The following is a 21930-nucleotide window of genomic DNA, read 5'->3' on the forward strand; positions in this document are numbered from 1 at the left end:
GGATGGGTGGAATCTTCAAAAACAAAACAAGAAACAAAGTCCCTTGTTCATAGTAGTTGAGAACTTCAGGAATAGGGACATAGATCATTTAACCAAGTGTGTAGCAAACCATGCAACAGCACAGGTGGCATGTCCTTGAAGCCAGTACCAAATGGGATGTGCGCTCCGGGAGGCCTGATATCCCAAGGCAAGACTCCGAATGGACCAGCTCACAGACTGTTGTAGATTTTGAAACTTTGCCCACCACTCAGATGTCAATAAAGCTTGCCCTAAATAGACATTTTTTCCTAGGTAGTAAAGTTGCTGGAAGGGATATGGGATCTGAGGTTAACTGTGTGGATTTAAATAGTGGCCCTGTCACTTAACTTTTGTGAGACCTTAGCAGATTTGCCTCTTTGAACCTCAGTTTTTTAAAATCTGTACCATGGGGTTAATACTACTTCATAAGACTGTTGTGGGAATTAATGGAAATGTATGCATATAAAGGACTTAATGCAATACCATAGTGGGCTACTAAAAAGTGTTATTATATGGGGCACGTGGGTGGCTCAGTCAGTTAAGCATCGACTGTTGATCTCAGCTCAGGTCTGGATCTCAGGGTCGTGAATTCATGCCCTGTGTTGGGTTCCACACAGGATGTGGAGCCTAGTTTAAAGAAAAAAACGTGTTATCAATTGTAATTGATGATCAGTTCTTAAGCCTGCGTTTTAGGAGACTGAGCCACCTTGCCCTGTAACACGTACCTGCGCGAGGCTGTTGGGCTCCTGAGATTCCACCACTTGATAAGTCCGTAGTATTACGGAATTCCCTGCTGCAGCTCACGATTAATAATTTAGGACTCTGGTCAATAACGCATTCCTGGGACTTGTTAGAGGAGAGCAGCTCGGAGGGGGAGGGCGCCAGGACTGGGGGCTAGAGAGGCTAGTGGGTGCTCGGTTTCCCGTGGCTGTTGTGCAGAGTGTGTGAGTGTGGTGTGTGGTAGCAGGGTGAGGAGGAGGCTGGTAAGATGGGAGGGCTCCAGCGTGCGAAGGGCTTTGAATGCCAGAATGGGTCGGGAGGGATTCATTGCTAAGTGGTTTAGGGTGATTGAGTGTCACCTAGAATTTACTGAGGTGCACAGGTTTGGGAGTTGACCAGAATTGGATTTGTGCTGTGAGCATTGAACTTCCCAGGCTCGCTGTTTGTCTTTGTGTGAATGGGAATACTGATGGTGGTGGTAGCAGATGGCATTATTATTAGTGGCAGTAATAGCAGTAGGTTAGTATTATTAACTAACATTCCGGAATGCTTACCCAGATTACATTGAGTGCTTTACACATACTACCTCATTCCTCCTGTGGAAAAAACTATGTAATAGTTATTATTAATCCCATTTTACTGAGGAGGCTGAACCTCACATAGCATTAGGTACTTGCCTATGTTGGCAGGTCTCCATTCTGTGTGAATCCAAAAACTATATCCTTAATTATGTTCCCTTTCTCTTTCCGTGTGTGTGTGTGTGTGTGTGTGTGTGTGTGTGTGTAGGCTAAGACTGCTTGGCACTTACTGAGAACTCTGCCAATTGGATTGGTTCTCTGAGGAAGCATTATGATATGAGTGGGCTTGGTAAGACGGGGTGGGAGAGTCCCCGTATTCTGGCATGGTGGAATTCATGTAGGAGCCGGAGAGGGTCTCCAGCACTGTTGGGCCCACGGAGCAGGAGCAGGCAATCTGACCTGCAGGCCCTGCCTGTCTTTTGGGCTGTCCCTCTGTGTGGTCGCAGGAGAAGGCCAGAATCACCATGATTAGAACTGAGATGTCATCACAACAGGAGTATCTGTGGAAACTTTTTCCCCCCTCAAAGACACTTTAATTAAATTCCCATCATGAAAACAATTAGGCAAGATTTGCCATACCTAACCAGTCAATAATTCAAGGCCAGGATCTCATTAAGAGCTTTTGCTTTCCCGGAAACTGCTGTTTTGAGGATTCAGAGCTAGTGGCTGCATGATCTGGGAATTAATTTATCCATATATCCCCCGAACTTTTTTATTTTCCCCAGTCCGAAAGGAAACACATTTTTAAGTGACCCGAAAGTAGGAGACTGGTTGTATAAACTGGCATTCGCTTTCACAAAGGCGTTCCTAGGTTTGAGGTATGCATTCTGTCGTGATTCTGTTGTGGTCTGTGGAAATATGTCTGCCTGCCTGCAGACAGAGCGAGAGATGTGACTCTGATACAGGCGCCACACACATCAGGGAGCCTCCTCTCCTGCCATAATTTTCCAGATACTGTGGGGACTTATCTTTGAGCCAGGTGAAGGGTGCCCCCTACTGACCTTAGCAGGTAGAAATCTCGGGATTCCGCGTTCAGTTGCCCTGACCAGGGTATTGAGATGTACTATAAATTCTCTCATTCTTTTGCTTCCTTCTCTTCTCTCCCTGCTCTCCTTCTCTCCGTGCTTTTGTTCCTAATGCGTTACTGATTTTTCTACAATATGCTAACCATTGCAGTTGGCACTGAAGCAGTAAAGAAAAAAAAAAACACACACAAGTATAACCATTTAGAAAGACAGTTGCCGTCAAGTTGAAACTGCACATGTCCTCTGACCCAGACATTCGGCTCATCTGTATGTTAGAGACACTTGCAGACCTGTGTACCTGGATTCCCTGTAACATGTTCATCTTCAGTAGATCGGAGAAATAATTTGGAGTGTTTTCAAGCAAGGGAACACCATGCGCCAGTGAGAGCGAACGGACAAGTTACACGCAGTGGTACCGATGAATCTCCGCTGAGCAATGCAGGTGTATTCTCTGCGACTTCGTGAGTGGTCCGTGGCAAGATCAGCCGGTGCTTAGGAAACTGATTTGGGCAGCGTGGATTATAGAGAGCGTACACTGGAGACCAGGAAACCCCATGAGAGGCAGTTGTGGTCCTGGAGAGAGAAAATCGCTGGGCTAACCCAAGGCAGTGGCCATGGCAGTGGCAGGGAAGAGAATTGCGTGGGCTGCTGAGGGGCCGTTAGAAGTAAAATCAACACTATCTACTGACTGGCTGAGTGTTTGGGTTGATTAGGAACGGAATACTATAACCCGTTGCTGCGGTCTCGAGTATCATAGACGAGGAGGATGGCTGTGTCGTTAACTGACAAGGGAGCAGGACTGGGGTTTTGAAGCGGTAGGTAATGAATGTCCATCCACCAAACTGTATGACCCTGGGCAAGTTATTGAACAACTTCTTACCACAATATCCTCATGTGTAAAAAAGAGAAAATGTTTTAAGAGTAACGACCTCAGAAGATCATACGGTGTCTGATACACTGTTGAAGAGTAAAAGTGACCCTGGGTATGTAACATCATAAACGTGATTGGTCCTTCCTTTAGGCTGCGTAGGGATAAAAGACAGATGTAGGAAAACCTGAATCGTCTTTATGTCTCTTGAGTGAAACATCAAACACTTGAAGCTTGGGAGCAGTGGAAAGTCTCAGGACAAAAGGCACAAAAACCAGAGGTTGCACAGTGTGGGAAAAGGGAAATCAAGAGGTGATTTAACGAGATTTAAAGTGAATGATGTCAGAAGTTAGCATGTACCTTGACTGAGAATTGTCCTTGGGATTGCAGAGCCTTTTGAAGAATCACTTTTTATTTATATAGAAATGATCCTCAGGTCCTTATTATTATTGGTTTTGGTGATTACTAAGTAATACATATTATAGAAAATTAGTAAAAGGGAGAAGATAAAAAAAACTATAATTCTAACATCCAGAGATTCTTTTCATATTTTAGCTCTGTCCATTCGTCTTTCCATCCATCAGTCTATCTTTTCTTTCGTGCTTTTTTTTTTAAGAGCTGAAATTAAACTGTATCTTGTGCAACCTGCTGTGTTTTGCCAGGGAACTTAAAAGAAGGCTTATCTAGCATGAGGGATTTACTTTGGCTATGTGTAGTAAGAAGAAAATGTCTGATGTGCTTTGTCAATGAATTATTGAGGGAAGGTGCAACATTTTCTTCTCTAGCAGGCTTAAAATATACTAGGATAAACTCATTTCAATGATGGTGAGGGCATGACCCCGCTTTACTGCCCTGTTATTCTCTGATATGTTGACAAGCCAGGAGAGTGCTTTTCTGAGCACTTACATCTCCCAAAAGTAGCAGAAAGAAATATTGGTTAGAGTATGATGTAACAGAGACTTTTATTAATCCCTCACCTACACTTGCCTTGAGGACTGAAGAGTTTATCTCTCCCAAGAGTGTAAGACTGCTCAACTTTTCATTTTTAAATATTAAAATCACTGTAAAATTCTACTCTGACTAATCTGGAATAAAGACAGGAAAGATTAGTGTCACTAGGATATAGTTTTACATGAACAAATCATTTTAAATAGGCTTAAATCTAAGAGGTGGAAGCTGCTTTGCCTAGACTGACTATTTGCTTAGACTATTTATGTCAGATTGGCTAGGATAATTCTGCGTGTGTGAGAGAGAGAAGCTTTCCTTTTATGGAATGAACGATCGAAATGTAGAGGTTCCTGCTACTAGGGAATTAGAAGGTCTAATAAGAGTTATGCTAATTATTTTTTACCCAAATCACAGCTTTTTGGATCCATGATTTTCCTCGAGTATCTTTCTTGGTGTGAGCAAATGTGTCTCATATATATATATATATATATATATATATATGCCCACCCCCACCCCCGCCAAATCCACATACAGGAGACATGGCTCTCGTCTCTTTTCCATAGAGATGGATGAAGCTAGAGGAAATACTTTCTTTGTTGAATATTTTTGGTTACAAAGAAATTTGCTATTTATGAATTTATTCACATAACAAATGCTTACTGAACTCACTGAGTGTGGGTACTTTGTTGCAAATGGGGGATAGGAGATGGTCTAAAAGCATTTAAGGGTGGCAATAAGCTGTTTAGTCAGTGGTGCACTGTAACGGTTTGTCCGCACCTGTTACTTTGGTGACCTCAGAAGTGGAGTCCTTGCTGCCTGCAGGATAAAGTCTAAACTCCTCAGCATGAGTAAACCATTTGCCATCTGGTGGTCTCCATTTGTCTTCCAGTCTCCTCTCCTAATAGCTGCTGTGGCCATTTTATGCTCTGGTCATTCCTATGAACAGAGTTTGTTAAGCTCCTTACTAAGTACTGGGCATTTTCAGATAACTTGGGGCCTCTCAGACATTCTCTGTTTCTTTGTGTTCTCTTGCTTGGGTCCTTATGGTTTTCCTTACTGGAATGCTCTGACTCTGTTCGCTGGTATGACACTCAGCCACTCTGGCCATGAGATTTCTCTGGAAATCTCATTGGAGTTCTCTTATATGTGTTAAATTGCTTTTCCCCTTGCTGCTTTCAAGATTTTTTGCTTGGCAATGGCTTGATTATAATCTTTTTATTTATTTATTTTTTTAAAAAGAATTTATTTATTTATTTGACAGAGAGAGATCACAAGTAGGCAGAGAGGCAGGCACAGAGAGAGGAGGAAGCAGGCTCCCTGCTGAGCAGAGAGCCCGATGCGGGACTCGATCCCAGGACCCTGGGATCATGACCTGAGCCGAAGGTAGTGGCTTAACCCATTGAGCCACCCAGGCGCCCCTATAATCTGTCTTGATATAGGTCTCTTTTAGATTTTTTTTTTTTTTTTGGTATTCATTGAGCTGCTTGAATTTGGATGTCTAATTCCTTTCTCAGATATGACAAGTTTTCAGCCATTATTTCTTCAAATAGGCTACCTGCCCTGTTCTCTCCTTTTCTTTTGGCATTCCCATAATGTGTAATATTGATCATTTGGTGATGTCCCGTAAGTCCCTTAAGCTATCTCGCTTTTCTTCATTCTTTTTTCTTTTCACTCACCTTAACTCCATAATTTCACATGACTTGTGTTTAAGTCTTCTGATTCTTCTGCTTGTTCAAGTCTGCTCTTGAATCCCTGTAGGACATTTCTCAGCTCAATTATTTTTACTTCACCTTGTGAATTTGTTTGTTTGCTTTTTAAATGTTTACTGTTTGTTTGTAATCTCATTTTGTTCATGCATCATTTTCCTGGTTTTGTTTAGTTGTCTCTCTCTGTTCTATTTTAGTTTATTGAGGATTTTTTTAAGGTGATTGTTTTGCATTATTTGTCAGATAAGTCATAGATCCATTTCTTTTAGGCTTGGTTTCTAGAGGTGTATTTTGCTCCTTTGAGTGAGCCGTGTTTCTTTGTTTCTTTGTATACTTCACGATCTTTTCTGGAAACTCAAGCATTTGAAAAAACAGCCGCCTTCCCCAGTCTTAATGGACCGGCTTCATTGAGTGGAAGACCTTCACTAATCAGCCCAGATAGAGATTCTGGAGGTCTTTCAAACCTTTTTTTTTTTTTTTTTTAAGATTTATTTATTTATTTATCAGAGAGAGAGAGAGAGAGAGAGGGAGAGAGTGAGCACAGGCAGACAGAATGGCAGGCAGAGGCAGAGGGAGAAGCAGGCTCCCTGCCGAGCAAGGAGCCCGATGTGGGACTCGATCCCAGGACACTGAGATCATGACCCCAGCCGAAGGCAGCTGCTTAACCAACTGAGCCACCCAGGTGTCCCCAAACCTTTTCTAAGGATGATTCTTCTCTAGCTTTGTGTGTAAAATTTTTTTCTTTCTTTTTTTTTTTAAAAACATCTTAATTTAATTTTTTTTCAGTGTTCCAAGATTCATTGTTTATGCACCACACCCAGTGCTCCATCCAATCTGTGCCCTCCTTAATACCCACCACCAGGCTCACCCAACCCTCCACTCCCCTCCCCTCCTTCTGAGTCCACAGTCTCTCATGCTTCGTCTCCCTCCCAATTCCCCCCAATTCATTTTTCCTCTCCTTCTTCTGGTGTTTTCCATGTTATAGTTAAAGAGGTCTACCCCTGATCCCCAGTTGCCACGACCTCTTGCTGTGCCTGGTATCTGTCTGGGGCACTTCAGAGTCCGGTGCTCTAATAGGTTGCCACACTCACCTTTGTTCTCAGCAGCCCCCAAAGTATCCTGCCATTCCTTTCAGCATTCTGAGTCAGGTGAGAGTTGGGCAGCCCCCTTGTAAAGCCAGAATATTGGATATTCCGTTCTTCTGCTTGCCTCCCAAGGGAGAAGCTAGAAGTGGGGAGTTTTTCCTCAGTTGCACAGTGCTTTGCTCTGTGAATGGGAGCTAAGGTGGGTAAATGGAATGAACTTCCTTTCTCACTTTGGTGTGGCTTTTTTGACTTTGTACTCACCTGGCATGCTGCAAACTGTGGAGTTCTCCCAAAGGCAAGTTGGTCCATATACTGTTAACTTGGAACCTCCATGGAGTAGTGAGGGCCTGGAGTTTTCTCTTCTGCCATCTTTCTGATGTTACTCTCAAGTGTTACCTAATCCATTTTATGAAGTGGAGATAATACTGGTAGACCTTTGTTTTTTAAAGAATTTATTTATTTGAGAGAGAGCATGTGAGCAGGGGCAGGGCAGAGGGAGGAGACTCCCCACTGAGCAAGGAACTCGGTGCTGGGCTGAATCCCTGGATGAAGGCAGATGCTTAAGTGAGGGAGCCACCCAGGTGCCCGTATTTGTAGAACTTCAAATAGCATAGTGGCACATCTAATCACACCAGCCTCTCCCCTCAAGGATAAAAGAAGTTATTCCAGGCTTCTGTCTTTCCAGTCTGTCTCTACTGCCTGTTTCTCTGTAGTAACAGTGGCTAACATTTAGTAAATACTCATTGTTTCTCAGGAACACTTCATGTTCCCATTATGTGTATTAATTGATTTATTTCTCACAATAGTTAGGATGACACTATGATTATTCTCATTTTGTACATGAGGAAACGGAGTTAAGAGAGTCTTAGTAATCTAATCAAAGTTACACATCCGTTAATTATCTCAGATTCAATTTTAAGAGCCATTTTGTTATATGAAATGAATATATATATTCATAATTATATATATAAATGGGAATTAGTTAAGTTTGTTGTGGGACAAGTAGAATGACATTTTATAGATAGAGTACAGACCTCAACTATCATAATTTTATCATGAGATTACGTCATAGGTATGACTAAAAATCCTATATTCTGCAGTTGCTATAATTAGAATAATGCAGCTATATGTTTTCTTTTTTCCCTGAGCTTTATTGAGCTATAACTGACATATAGTGTAAGTTTAACATATACAACATAATTTTATGTATTTATATTATTGAAAATTTATATTACAAAATGTTTACTGTAATAAAGTTAGTTAACACATTCATCACCTCTCATAGTTAAACATATTTTTGTGTGTGATATTTATTTATTTATTTATTTATTTTTAAGATGTTATTTATTTTGACAGACAGAAATCACAGGTAGGCAGAGAGGCAGAGAGAGAGGAAAGGAAGCAGGCTCCCTGCTGAGCAGAGAGCCGGATGCGGGGCTCGATCCCCAGATGCCGGGATCATGACCTGAGCCGAAGGCAGAGGCTTTAACCCACTGAGCCACCCAGGTGCCCCTGTGTGTGATATTTAAAACTTACTCTGTAACGATATGAAAAAATATTCTTTAATTTGAATAAAATAATAGTATATATAAGCTATAAGTAAGTCTCTTTTTAACAAAAATTTTGTTGTCATAGGCAATTATTGAATTGTTATGGACATTGTTTTGTACTGATCATAAGTGATAATTATGCTGTTGGCAATCTCTGTAGTTTAAATATCCAAACATAGAATGACATTAAAGATGCATTTTTTTTTTTTTTTTTAACAGGACGGAGTTTATTCAGAGAGGCAGGATTTCAATTACAGGGGCTGGCTTTCTCAACTGCATTTTGGAAACTTTTGCCAGCACATTCTTAAGACAGGGTGCCCAGAAGGTAAGCTTGTTTCTGCTTTGAAACAATATTCATTTTAAGAAACCACAGATAACCCAATAACCCATTGGGTTATTGAATAAGGCTCATGAGCATATGTCATGAGAAAAAAAATACAGTTAATAAACAAAAATAAATAGATGTGGAAATAATTATGTTTGCTATTGATTACCTAAATCCAAATCACAGTAAACCTTAAGTGCTGTTTTTGACCCATTAAATTAAAAAATAGCCCAGTGAAGATTATGTAATTATATGGAAAATACATTGAGTCTAAATAAGAGATACAATCAGAACAAACAATTATATTTTCACTACATACAGTAGGGTGACAACTATTTCCTAAAAAAAGATAATAGTTAATATTTATTGAGCACTTACTATATACCACTTGCTGTAAAAAGAATTTTTAATTTTTCATCTAATTTAATCCCCACAAACGCTTGAAGTAATTCTTTTTACAGGCTTCTCGTGGTCAATCCTTGTGGTTTTCAGACTCCATGCTTGTGGGAGCTAGGCTTCCATGAAGGTGATTCAGAGGCTGCCTTACAGTTCTAAGGTCTATACTGTGTTTTAAGTAGTACTCTTCTATTTTTACATTTTTTTTTTTTTAAAGATTTTATTTATTTATTTGACAGAAAGAGATCACAAGGAGGCACAGGGGCAGGCAGAGAGAGAGGGGGGAAACAGGCTCCATGCTGAGCAGGGAGACTGATGTGGGGCTCGATCCCAGGACCCTGAGATCATGACCTGAGCTGAAGGCAGAGGCTTAACCCACTGAGCTACCCAGGTGCCCCTGTAGTACAGTTTTTCTAGTCAGAAAAATGGGATTCTGTTTTGTGGGGGAACATAATAGTTAGGCAAATTGTGACTCAAAGTTAGTGTTTCCTACCATCAAATTGCAAGTGTTCATTTGTAAAAACCATTCTTGTGGACCATACAAACACAGGTGGTGGATTAGATTTGGCCTGTGGGATCCACAGTTTGCCAACCCCCACTTAAAATGTATCAATATTCTTTGATTAATTCAGGTGGGTCTATATTCGACCTGTCCATCAGTCTGAACCTATTACTGGTTGTATATATTCTGATCCTGTGAGATGCATAAAGTAGACACTATTAGTCCCATTGTGTTGAAGAGAAATGTCTAGAAGGCATAAGTGTACCTAAAATGTGGGTGGCTGCTAGTCTGCCTGCCCTTTTCTAACATATACAGGCTGAGCACCTGCTTTGTGTTAGGCACTGTGGTAAGCATAGGCTAAATGGATTTACCCAAGGTCATGGGACTAGCAAAGGGTGGAGTCTGGACTCAACATCCCCATCTTTTGCAACAAGTCTTGCTCCTTGCCCCTTTACTGTGCAAGATACGTTCCGATAAATGAAGCAGAATGTTTGCCTCCTTAGCACCATCCTGTGTATTAGATGATTTATGTTGTGGTCTTACTCCCTCTGTAGTTATTACTACTCTTTGGTGGAAACTACTTTAGGCTCATTCACTGTAAAGGGTACAAGGGTAGTGAGGCAGGCAGACCGGCTTCAGAATGGTCTGCCTGGACAGAGAGCTGCCAGGAGCCCATGCTACTCCTTCTTCAGCAGAGAATGCATCTGTTTGATTCTCTTCTCTGCTCCACAGACTAGAGTATGACGTGGGCCTCCACCGTCCAGGTGTGCATGGTCTGTAGAGCTCTGGCCAGTAAAGAGACTGTCTGCTTATTTCATTCATTTCTAAATTCTTTGGAAGGGACTCTTACTGTCCTTTCATAGGTCAAGCATAGCCAGGAGGGTGGAAATCAAGTTTTATGAATAAGGCTTGACTTGGGATGTGAATGTTTGGGTCAGGGTTGGGACGTCACGTCCCAGGGAAGGGAGGTGGTAGGATGTGCCAGTAGTCCCAAAGGTTTCTGGCAGAGAGGCGTGTTTTATTAATCTTAATCCCAATTCCCCTCAACTCAGAGTAGCTAGGTCAGTGCTTCTACGTTTATGTGGAAATGAGTAGAAAGGAGGTAGAATGCATAGTTCTATCTCAGTTGGTTTCTGATGAATGTGATCTAGAAATCATAAAGTGACTAAGTGAGGAAGCCAACTAATTTCTCTTTTTTTCTCACTTTTGCTCAAAAATAAGAATATGTTTTTCCTGCTAGGTTTGCCTTTTCTGACTTTCTTTCTTTCTTTCTTTTTTTAAGGAGGCTTAGTTTAATGAGTTAGCTTTTCAATTTTAGGAGCCACTAGTGCTAAATTGTCTTTTACCTTTTATCCAAGTGCTGATGTTTTCCGGTATCAGCCTCACTTCGTGATAAACCTTCACAGCGGAGCCTGCATAAATGGCTTTTTGTGGAAGTTACCATGAGAGTGTTTTAGGTGACTTTATTTTCACTTTAGGACTTTATCCTTGAGGCTCTTCAGTGATGCTGAAGGTGGGATCTGATATCTATTTTTATCCAGAAAAAGCACAGTGAGGCAGTCAAAAAGTTTCTGTCTCTGTTTGTCAGCTAGAAGCTGGCCCTGGATACGGGAACCCAAGGTGAGGTTGCTTCTGTTTCTGTGCCTCCAAAAGTGGTACGATTGCTTTTCTCTCCTCTCTTCACTTGGAGGTGACTTGTGATTTGGGGGCCTTTCTGAGACAAAGCTGATTTTTCATATATCCCTTGGACCTCACTTTCCTGTTAGAATGAATGGAAGTTTGCGGGCAGTTGAATGACAACTGCCCCCTGTTAGCCAAGTCAACAACTAGGTTTTTGAAATAGAAGCTGTTCTAATGTCTAGCACTAAAGCCCCTTGTGTTTGTAATGAGGCACAACTCAACGTTATCCTCTGATCCTAAATTTAATTGTCTACAAGGTGGGAATTTAAGATTTTTAAAAAAGATTTTAGTTATTTGAGAGAGTGAGTGAGAGAGCAGGAGCAGGAATAGAGGGAAAGAGAAGCAGGCTCCCCACTGAGCAGGGAGCCTGATATGGGGCTCAATCCCCAGGATCCTGAGCCAATGACTTGAGCTAGAGGCTGACACTTAACTGACTGAGCCACCCAGGCGTCCCACAAGGTGGGAATTTTAATGCATTCCACAAATATGTGTGAAAACTATGTTTGAAAGTTTTCAGTTGATTGAAAAACAGGTTAAATATATATAAGGTGTTCTTCCTGTTTTCAAGAATTAAAAAAAATTGAAGTCACATGCTTTTTCATACTTTGTTTTTATGGTTACGTTTTTGTTTCTTCAAACTCATAGGAACACACAGTAGGTTTTAAACTCAGAAGTTTAGTTCCACAAACACTTTGGGTATCAACTGTGTGCCAGGCACTGGGTGGGATGCTGGAGACATAAATAGGAAGGAGAATTCATGAGAGTGGAATATGTGTCTTATACAGCTTTATTTCACAGGTATCTAAAAGCTTGGGGTGGGCAGCTTGACAGGCAATGAATAAACATCTGATAGTGAGAATTTATTGAGCCCCACTTGGTGCTCGGTGCTTGGCACTATGGACAGTGCTGAGAAGGGTGTTAAAATAACAACTGTAGTTAAAAGAGGTTACTAGATGCCAAGCACTATGCATGGCATACATTACCTAAATTACTTTTCTTTATCTCTTTCTCTCTCTTTCTTTTTCTTTCTCTCTTTCTCTCCCCCCCCTTTTTTTTAAGGATTTATTTATTTGACAGAGAGAGAGATCACAGGTAGGCAGAGAGGCAGGCAGAGAGAGAAGGGGAAGCAGGCTCCCTGCTGAGCAGAGAGCCCGATGCGGGGCTCGATCCCAGGACCCTGAGATCATGACCTGAGGCCAAAGGCAGAGGCTTAACCCACTGAGCCACCCAGGTGCTCCCTTTCTTTCTTTCATTTCCTTCCTTCCCCTTTCTTTCTCTTTCTTTCTTTCGTTCTTTCTTTCTTTCTCTCTCTCTCTCTCTCTCTCTTTCAGCTTTATTTACTTTTTTTGGTGGGGAGAGAATGAGTGTGAGCAGGGGGAAGGGGCAGAGGGAGAGAGAGAATCCAAGCAGACTCCCTGCTGAGCCCACCCAGTGTGGGGCTCCATCCCAGGACACTGAGATCATGACCTAAGCCAAAATCAAGAGTCAGACGTTTTAACCAACTGAGACACCCAGGCGCCCCTTCCACCCCCAAATTACTTTTCTAAACTCTGTGACATAGGAACTTTTAGTCCTGTTTTATGCATCAGGAAACTGAGGTCCCAGGCCATAAAGCAGTTTTCTCACGGTCACAGAATTAGTGGTGAACTTGGGATTTGAACCCTGACCTCGCGGGCTGTAGAGTGTGCTGTTAATGATTATATCCCACTGCCACATCTACCCACTCTGCCCTCGGGCAACCGCGTGTGTGGTGGCAGATGTGGCCTGCTTGCTAGAGCTAGAGCAAGGTGATGTGGTATTTACAGGAAGGACAGAGGAATGCAGAAGCAAAGAATTCATTTGCTATGGAAGAACTTGGAATGGCCAGGGGAATGAGGGGCTCTGATGTTGGTAGTTGAAAGGGTTTTGAATGGCTGGAGAGTGTCCTCCCTTCTGGTCAGAGCTCCCCGCTTCTCGTTTTACCCAGCTTCTACCTGGTCTAAATTCCAGAGTGTCAGACAGGTTGAAGGTATTTTCAGCTGTTAGTTATATCCTTTTTTCTGCTTTCCTATGGACTGTGAGTTTGTTATTGTGCTGTCTTGAAAGTATCTTCATATTACAAAAAGAAATTTCAATGGCATTTTTCACAGACGTAGAATAAACAGTCCTAGAGTCTGTATGGAAGTAGAGAAGACCTCAAACAGCCAAAGCAGTCTTGAGAAAGAAGCTGGAGGCATTGTGCTCCCTGATGTCAAACTATATGACAGAGTTGTAGTCATCAGACCCTTATGGTATTGTCTAAAAACAGACATACAGATCAAAGGGACAAAATAGAGAGCCCAGAAGTCAACCCATGCTTATTTGGTCAATTAATTTATAACAGAATAACCATGAATATACAGTAGGGAAAGGACAGTCTTTTCAACAAATGGTGCTGGGAAAACTGGACCTCTATATGAGAAAGAATGAAACTGAACCACTTCCTTACACCATACACAAAAAACAATAGCAAAACCCCTAAACAAATGTTAGAAAAAAAAAAAAGGGCAGAGGAACCAAATAGACATTTTTCCAAAGAATGCATACAGATGGCTAACAGGTACAGGAAAAAATGTTGAATATCACAAATTATCAGGGAAATGCAAATCAAAACCACAATGAGATACCATCTCCCGCCTGTCGGAGTAACTGGTGTCAGTAAATGGGAAATAATCTGTTGGCGGTGGGAGAAAAGAGAACTCTTGTGCATTGCTGGTGGGAATGTAAGTGGTTTTCCAGCCACTGTGGAAAACTGTATGGAGGTTCCTCAAAAAATTAAAAATAGACCTATCCTATGATCTGGCAGTTCCACTTCTGGGTATTCATCCAAAGGAAATGAGAACACTACCTCAAAAGATAGATATACGTCCATGTAATAATGAATTATTTATATTAGCTGAGATACGGAAACAACCTAAATATCCACTGACAGTATGAGTACATAAAAATACCGAATCATCACGTGGTAGACCTGAGACTAATATAATGTGTGTGCCAGGTGCATTTCAATAGAAGAAAGCACACCCGTGAAGGTGATGTGGGGAATGGTGTGGTTGGTGACATAAAAGACGAGGCAGAAATGTCACCTGTCAGTTGGAAAGTTCAGGGAATCGTGGATTCTCAGGGTGGAAGGACCTTCGCTTCCTGAGCTGCTAATCAAATCCAGATTCAAGCACAGCACAGATACTTTCTGGCTTAGACTCCTGGGGGCACGGTGGAGGACGAGCTGTTGAGTACATGCGACGGTCCGCGAGTTTGGGAAGTGGGGCCTCAGAGAAGAGGAAGCACGAGTTTTCCAGATGTTATTTGACTTGCCAAAATCATAGATCTAGAAGTAGAGGTAAACCTACAGTAAATATTTCCCGGTTCCCCACTCTCTAAATATTAAAAACTATATTAAAGATTTTTTGTTGTGATAAAGTTACATGTTATATAAAATTTACCATTTTGACTATTTTTAAATGCACAGTTTACGGTCATTAAGTGTATTCCATGTTGTGCAGCTGTCGGCACCATCCAAATCCAGAACTTTTTCACCTTCCTAAGAATAGCTAAGTAGCTAAAATGTTAACTCCCCATTCCTTGCTTCTCCCTACTCCCAGCAACCGCCCTTTTATTTTTGTCTCTATGGATTGGACTTCTTGAGGTAGTCCGTGTAAGTGGAATCATACAATATTTGTGCTTTTTGTTTCACCCAGCATAATGTTTTCAAGGTTTATCGGTGTCATGGTGTGTGTCAGTATTTCTTTTTAAGGCTGAGTGTTGTTCCATTATGTATTTGTACCACATCTTATTTATATTCATCTGTCAGTGGACACTTGGGTTTCTTCCACCTTTTGGCTATTGTGAGTAACGCTGCCATGAATATGGGTCTATAAATATCTGTCTTTGCTCTCAATTCTTTTTCTGGATTCTGTGGTAATTCTGTTTAAATTTTTGAGGAACTGCTTAAAAGTTTGTTTTTGAGATAGCTAGCTATCTTTGTCCATGGCAGCAATGGACTGTATACCATTACTCTGTATTTTTCTCAAGTCCGTCCAGAAGAGTGGTGCTATATATATACCCTCTACTGTTGGCTGGTGACACCAGTGAGCATGCCATATGGTGCTCTCCTCAGTCTGAGAGGCATTCGGTTGTCTCCTGACTCCGCCATAGTCTCTGTCCCTGTCGTAATTTTGGGTTCTCGGGAACAGTTTTGATCCATGACGGGTTGGAACTGTTGAAAAGTGCCATAGAAAAGTAGCACACTGGATACTACTTAAATACATATTTTAACTTGCCTTGAGGCAAGCAAGCACATTCAAAAAACAGATCCAGAAAACAGAGGGAAATGAAAGTAGAGGTTGAGAGAAGTCTGAGATGCATGAAAGGCATCATACACATTTCTGGAGCCTAGGGGGAATGGCTAACAGCTGTGAAGCAGGGCTGGTGGAGCCCAAGCCAGGCAGGTCCACCTCTGGGATCCTAGAAGAAGGACACAACAGAGAGATCAGGATATTCCATGGGTACGTGCAGCTCTGCAGTTGTCTGTAGTTCTGGGAAGGTAGCCTTTGGGTCTTCATCTTCAACCTTTTCTTCATTATCATCCACCCATAACCAGTGAATCTTTTTAGACTTCTTTTTTTTCTTGTTTGTCCCCTCCCCATGAAATATTAATGCCATGGGTATATGATTATCTGCTTATACATAACATTTTGCCTTGGTTTTATACATAAAAAGTATAAGATATTTTTCACTCCTCCAAATAAATTGCCACCTTGTTTTGATACGGTTCCCACTGAGACAGCGTGCTTCATACACACTGGTTGTAACTGTCTCCGAATCTCCCAAATTCGGTCTCCAGTCTCCCGGCCCCAACCTGCAAAATTCCAAACCAAAAGCAAAAGGACTTTTTAGTGATCTCCCAAGTGGTTCTTGCATATTTCCAGTTTTCTTCTTCTGGATGGGGCTTAGGAGATAATATGGGTGATAACACTCTTGTCTGGAAGTGTGCTTTTTTAGCTCCATTGTCTCTGTGTTTGGAGACACTGCAAAAGCTATGGAAATGCAGAGCTCTCATGATGTACTCAGGTAGAGATTTTTTCTTTCTTTCTTTTTTCTTTTTTTTTAAGATTGTGAAATACATTTTCAATGAGTAATAAAATAATTTGTTATCCTAGCCACTCTCCTAGTAAGGCCGCATTATTCTTCCCATCATTATTCTTGTGTTGATCGGGAGGCTGAAGCGGAGAGAGGCTGAATTCAACAGCACATGAAATATTTGTCACTGAAACAATGTGGGCAAGTCAGACAGTTTGAATATCAGTTTGAAGAAGATCTGGCCTACACATGCTTCAACTAAAGATATCTGAACATGCTGTTTCCATAGGGGGGTTATAAAAACCCATTTTAATAGTGGAATATAATTCCCTGAGACAGAAGATGCTATTCTTGTGTACATACCAGTATATATAAGTATGTGTGTGTGTGTTTGTATATGTATACACACACACTGTACACAACACACACACATGCACACATGTACACGTACCCTGAGACACGGTGTTTGTAGTAGTCCAAATGGGCATTTGAAAAACCTGGCTACTATTTGGTCGCCTCATTTCTGTAAACTCTGTTAGTCATCTGTGGCAGTATAACACATTATCCTGGCGCCGCACAGCTTACAACAACACGCACTTACTGTCTTTTGGGTTCTGTGGGTCTGGAGTCTAAGCATGGCTTAGTCGGGTCTTCTGCTTCATGGTCTTACAGAGATGTAATCAAGGTGTTGGCTGGGGCTGTGATCTCATTGGAAGGCTCTGTGGGGAAGGTTCAGTTCCAGATGCATTCACATCGTTGCTGGTAGGAGTCTACCAGCCGCCCTTGGTTCCTTGCCGTATGGGGCTCTCACAACGTGGCAGCAGGCAAGAGAGGGGGCAGGGGATTGCTAGCAAGGGAAAAGCCATAGTTTTTGTTACCTAATCATAGAAGTGAAGTCCATTTCTTTTTTTGTATTGTGTGTGTTAGATGTAGCCCATCCTCAAGGGAGGGGGATTACGCCGGGGCATAAATTTACACCAAGAGGCGGGAATCACTAGGAGCAATGTCAGCACTGCCTACCATTCTGACCTCAGCTGATTGGTATGCCAAGTCGCACGTACAACTGTTAAATTCCTTTTGACACCTGTTGGGAATTGATGATAATTAGAAGTTGTTAAGGGTCAGCTGCACCCTCACAATCTTACTACCACCTTATAAAAAAGTTCTGCAACGCATGCAGACGTTTTGTTAACCCTTTGTTTATAAGTAGGCACAAAATAGTTCACCTGTTTTATCAGTTTGATTAAATCTCTGTCCTTTCAGGTGCTTTGACCATGAATTACATAAGCAGCTAGCTCACTGAAAACAGCTGACACTTCCAAAGGCAGGATTCAACTGTTTTAAAGATAGCCTCAGGCAGCCAGATCTTCTGATCCAGTGGGCAGTCATAGGACCTGTGCATAAACATAGGACCATAGGCATAAACTTTGGGTGCCATCCCTAAAGTTGGCTGGTGTAGGGCTTGCTGGAAAGAATCTTAAGAGCTTCATTGTGCAAGGATGGGTCTGTCTCTGGAATTTTGAGCTGATTCCTGTATCTTAAGTTCCACTAATGAGATTAAGGTGAATCCATGTGGCACACTCACTAGGAAGTCACTAGCTTTACCAGTGAAAATTCACAGTTTTAACAATCCTTATTCCAATTATCAAAGCCCCTGCTGTTTTCAAGGATAGAGGTAACTGAAGTTTCTGGAGAGTAGGTTTGCTGATTAGAATGCTCATAGCCCGACACATAGAGCTTGCACCCTGCATCAGGACAACTGACACAGGCACCTGGATAAGATACTGTATGTGCTCACATATTTTGAAGCAAATTACAGATATCCTAATAATCATACCAGATACCAATTCCTGAACCTAGTATATTCTGCCTTTAGAAAGATCATTCAGCTTGAAACAAGGTTTTGGCTGGCTGTGTGTTTAACACGGGATTGAATATGAAGCTTCAGAGAAGTCGTCTTTGGTCCATGCTCTGGTTTTTTACTTCCTACACATTGCATTTCACATCTTGGACCCTGAATTTTCTCACCTCCAAAACGTAGTGTTGGTGGTCGTACTTCATAGGGTTATTTTATTTATTTATTTATTAAAGATTTTATTTATTTATTTGCCAGAGATCACAAGTAGGCACAGAGGCAGGCAGAGAGAAGGGGGTGGGGAAGCAGGCTCCCCGCTGTGCAGATTGCCGATTCGGGGCTCGATCCCAGGACACTGGGATCATGACCCGAGCTGAAGGCAGAGGCTTTAACCCACTGAACCACCCAGGCGCCCACATAGGGTTATTTTAAAGATTAAGTGAGGGTACATATATGAAATACGGCTGGCAGATAGAGAAGCTTCAAGAATTATTCGCATTAAGAGAAGTTCTCTGATGAGAAAGTTACTTTTATATGTAAGTACCTCTTAAATATTTATCTGGACAAGAATTTTAGATCACAGCAGTTTATTTTTATTTATTTATTTATTTTAAAGATTTTATTTATTTAATTGACAGAGATCACAAGTAGGCAGAGAGAGAGCAAGGAGGAAGCAGACTCCCCGCTTAACTGAGAGCCCAATATGGGGTTCTGATCCCAGGACCCTGGGATCATGTCCTGAGCCGAAGGCAGAGGCTTAACCCACTGAGCCACCCAGGTTCTCAGTTTATGGTGTTTTAAACATTATTTATCATTTGTTTAAATCTGTAATTTTAATACTTACTGTGTCCACATTTAACATTTTGATTTAGTTCCTTCTGTGTGTCTTTGTGTATGTTGGCATATGTATGTATGTATGGTACTTTTTTGGAAGACAAAATTGGGATTATTCTGTTTATTTAGTCCATCTTTTTCATTTATGGATACACTGGTAACATTTTCCTTGAAAACATGAGTTTTGCTGCCTTCATAGTATTCCATTGGCAGAATTGCTGCTGTTGATGGTTCCTATTTTTTCACCATTATAGATAATATTGTGGTAGGTCCATGAATACACATACTTGTGTATATTTCTCATCACTTCCTGGGTTAAAGAGTGTGCACATTTTTAAGGCCTTTGATGCAAATCACTAGATTTCTTTACAAAAGAATTTTTGCCAGTTTGTAGCTTCCATCAGAAGCCAACTGGGTATTACCAGTTTTCTTGCTGTGTGACTTGAATGAAGGACCTAACCTCTTAGAATTTCCTTTGTCATTAGGAAAGCAGGGTTCGTTATTCTACCCTCGTGGGATTCTTGCGAAGAGGAAATGAAATTGTTAGCTCCAGTCTTCTGATTCTTCTACAAAGACACTGAAAGTTAATGCTTTTGTCGTTAACTAATTGTTTGACCTCAGTCCTCCTCCAAGCTGATGGTGTTCCCTCGGACTGGTTGTCCTGAGCTGCTCAGCTCCTCATCTGTGAAATGAATGCCTAGTAGACACACACGCAGGGCAGTCACAACCCTAAAAAAGAGTGGACATTCAAAACCCAGTAATAGAGGAAGACAGCAAATAAAAATGTCATTCAGAAGAATAAATGAGGGTGCCTGGGTGGCTCAGTGGGTTAAGCCACTGCCTTCGGCTCAGGTCATGATCTCAGGGTCCTGGGATCGAGTCCCGCATCGGGCTCTCTGCTCGGCAGGGAGCCTGCTTCCTCCTCTCTCTCTCTGCCTGCCTCTCTGCCTACTTGTGATCTCTCTCTATCAAATAAATAAATAAAATCTTTAAAAAAAAAGAATAAATGAAAGTCACAACAAGTATGACATACGAACATCAGTGTAATAATCTGATGGCATGTTGGATACTTATATTTCCTTGGTTATGTGAATCTTTTCAAGACTTTTTACATCACTTGAACCACTTCAAAGAACTGATGAATTATTTTCTGTCCTTACTTCCACAGGGTTTATTTCCTTGCTCTCAATTTACCTCTGTTGATAATACTTTTTAATCCCACTCTTGAGTGCTCAAATAGATTGATTTATTCCCTATTTATTCATTAGATGCTGTGAGACTATTACCAGGAGTTCTGATTTTTAACAGCTTATTGCTAGATCAGTTGAATGATAGTAACAGCCCTCAGCTTACCTGTCCCCTCCCTGTCAACTCAGCTTGTTCTGCTAGCTCTGTAGAGTTTTAGTCCCGAGCAAGGTAGCCTTTGTAGTGAAAACCTCTAGGTCAAAATGAGTATGCTGTGAGTGGTTAACAGTCTTTGGTCCTTTCCCTGGGTTTAAGTCAATGCCTTTACCTTGACTGTGAGACTCGAGGATCCAGTATTCCTTGATGCTCAATTGAATTCATCAGGGTGGTAATAGACTGCTCATTGGTAAAGCTTTGGGGGAAACCTTGCAACCACCCAGTTGCAGCTGTGGGGCATTGCCTTCTATGAAACTCGATGAACCTGAGAGATTAGGTTCTTAGGTGAAATGGCAGAAAGTGGTTTCTTGAGCTCCAGATGAGTCATTGGCATTGTTTGCATAGACGTGCATCATAAAGCATTTAACGCAGGCTCCGAGAATCAGGAAAGCCAGGTGGTGACCCTCCCTTGGCCACAGTCAGTGCTTGGATTGGTTGCTCTGAACTCCAGGGATTGAACTAGGAGAGTTGATTTTAATTCCGACAGGATAACGATTTTGTTGTTGTTGTTGTTGTTGTTGTTTGGAGCCGTTCCTCCTTTCCTTCAGTGTGTAAATACCAAGATTTGAATTTTTTTTCTAACAGATAGTTTTTAAGCCTGCCTAAACATTCAGGAGTTTAAGCTAAGTGGGGATCAGGACTGTCAGAGATAATTCATGTAACAAGTAGGTAGTCAAGGGTTGAGGTGTTGGTGATGAGATACTTAAAAATAATAAACATGCTTGCATAAAATACTAGTTAGCAAGGTGATAAGCATTTGGTAGGGAAGTTACAGTTTCACTTGATAGTCCTACTCAGATCAGCTAAATAAAGTGCTTATTACAAAGATCTGTGGGTGTTGTAGGGGTCTTTGAGCTATGGGTACCCCATTATAGATATGTTGCCTTATTTTTAATCATGCTTTCTGAAAGCACAGACTGTTCTGGAAATTTGGAGAAAACTGGATACAATATTAATATTAACTATAATCTATTGAGTATTTACCATGAGCCAAACACTGCACCATTTTATAAGCAGTGGGTTCTCCCAATGATTCTGAGGGAAAGAGAGAGACTATTCTACTGCTCCATTTTGCAGATGAGGGAGTGGTGGCACCAAGGTTGTTTTACTTGCACGGGGTCATCAGCCAGCAGGTGGCAGAGCTAGAATTCCAGGGGGTCTGACATCAGAGCCCATCCTCTTCACTGCCATACTCTTTGACTCCCTGACCTGGAGGGCAGAATCCTTTCCTCCAAAAAGCTTGGCTGAGGAGACAGGACAAATGCATGGTGGGTCTCCATCAGCATGGGGTATGACCTTGGAGTCTGATGACCTTGAAGTCAACACTTGTTAGACTATAGGG

At 41.6% G+C, this 21930-nt stretch overlaps 1 protein-coding gene across 5 annotated transcripts in view; it reads left to right on the forward strand.

Moving 5' to 3' along the window:
* Positions 1 to 21930, forward strand: part of PRELID2 (PRELI domain containing 2) — a 64595-nt gene that overhangs the window by 25701 nt on the left and 16964 nt on the right. For all 5 annotated transcript variants that reach the window (XM_044225182.1, XM_044225209.1, XM_044225191.1 and 2 more), the window contains one exon: positions 8718 to 8823. In XM_044225182.1, the coding sequence (XP_044081117.1) occupies positions 8718 to 8823 (106 nt within the window). The remainder of the gene's footprint in view (positions 1 to 8717; positions 8824 to 21930) is intronic.

The sequence above is a fragment of the Neovison vison genome, chromosome 1 (genome assembly GCF_020171115.1).
Source record: "Neovison vison isolate M4711 chromosome 1, ASM_NN_V1, whole genome shotgun sequence".
Taxonomy (NCBI): Eukaryota; Metazoa; Chordata; class Mammalia; order Carnivora; family Mustelidae; genus Neogale; species Neogale vison.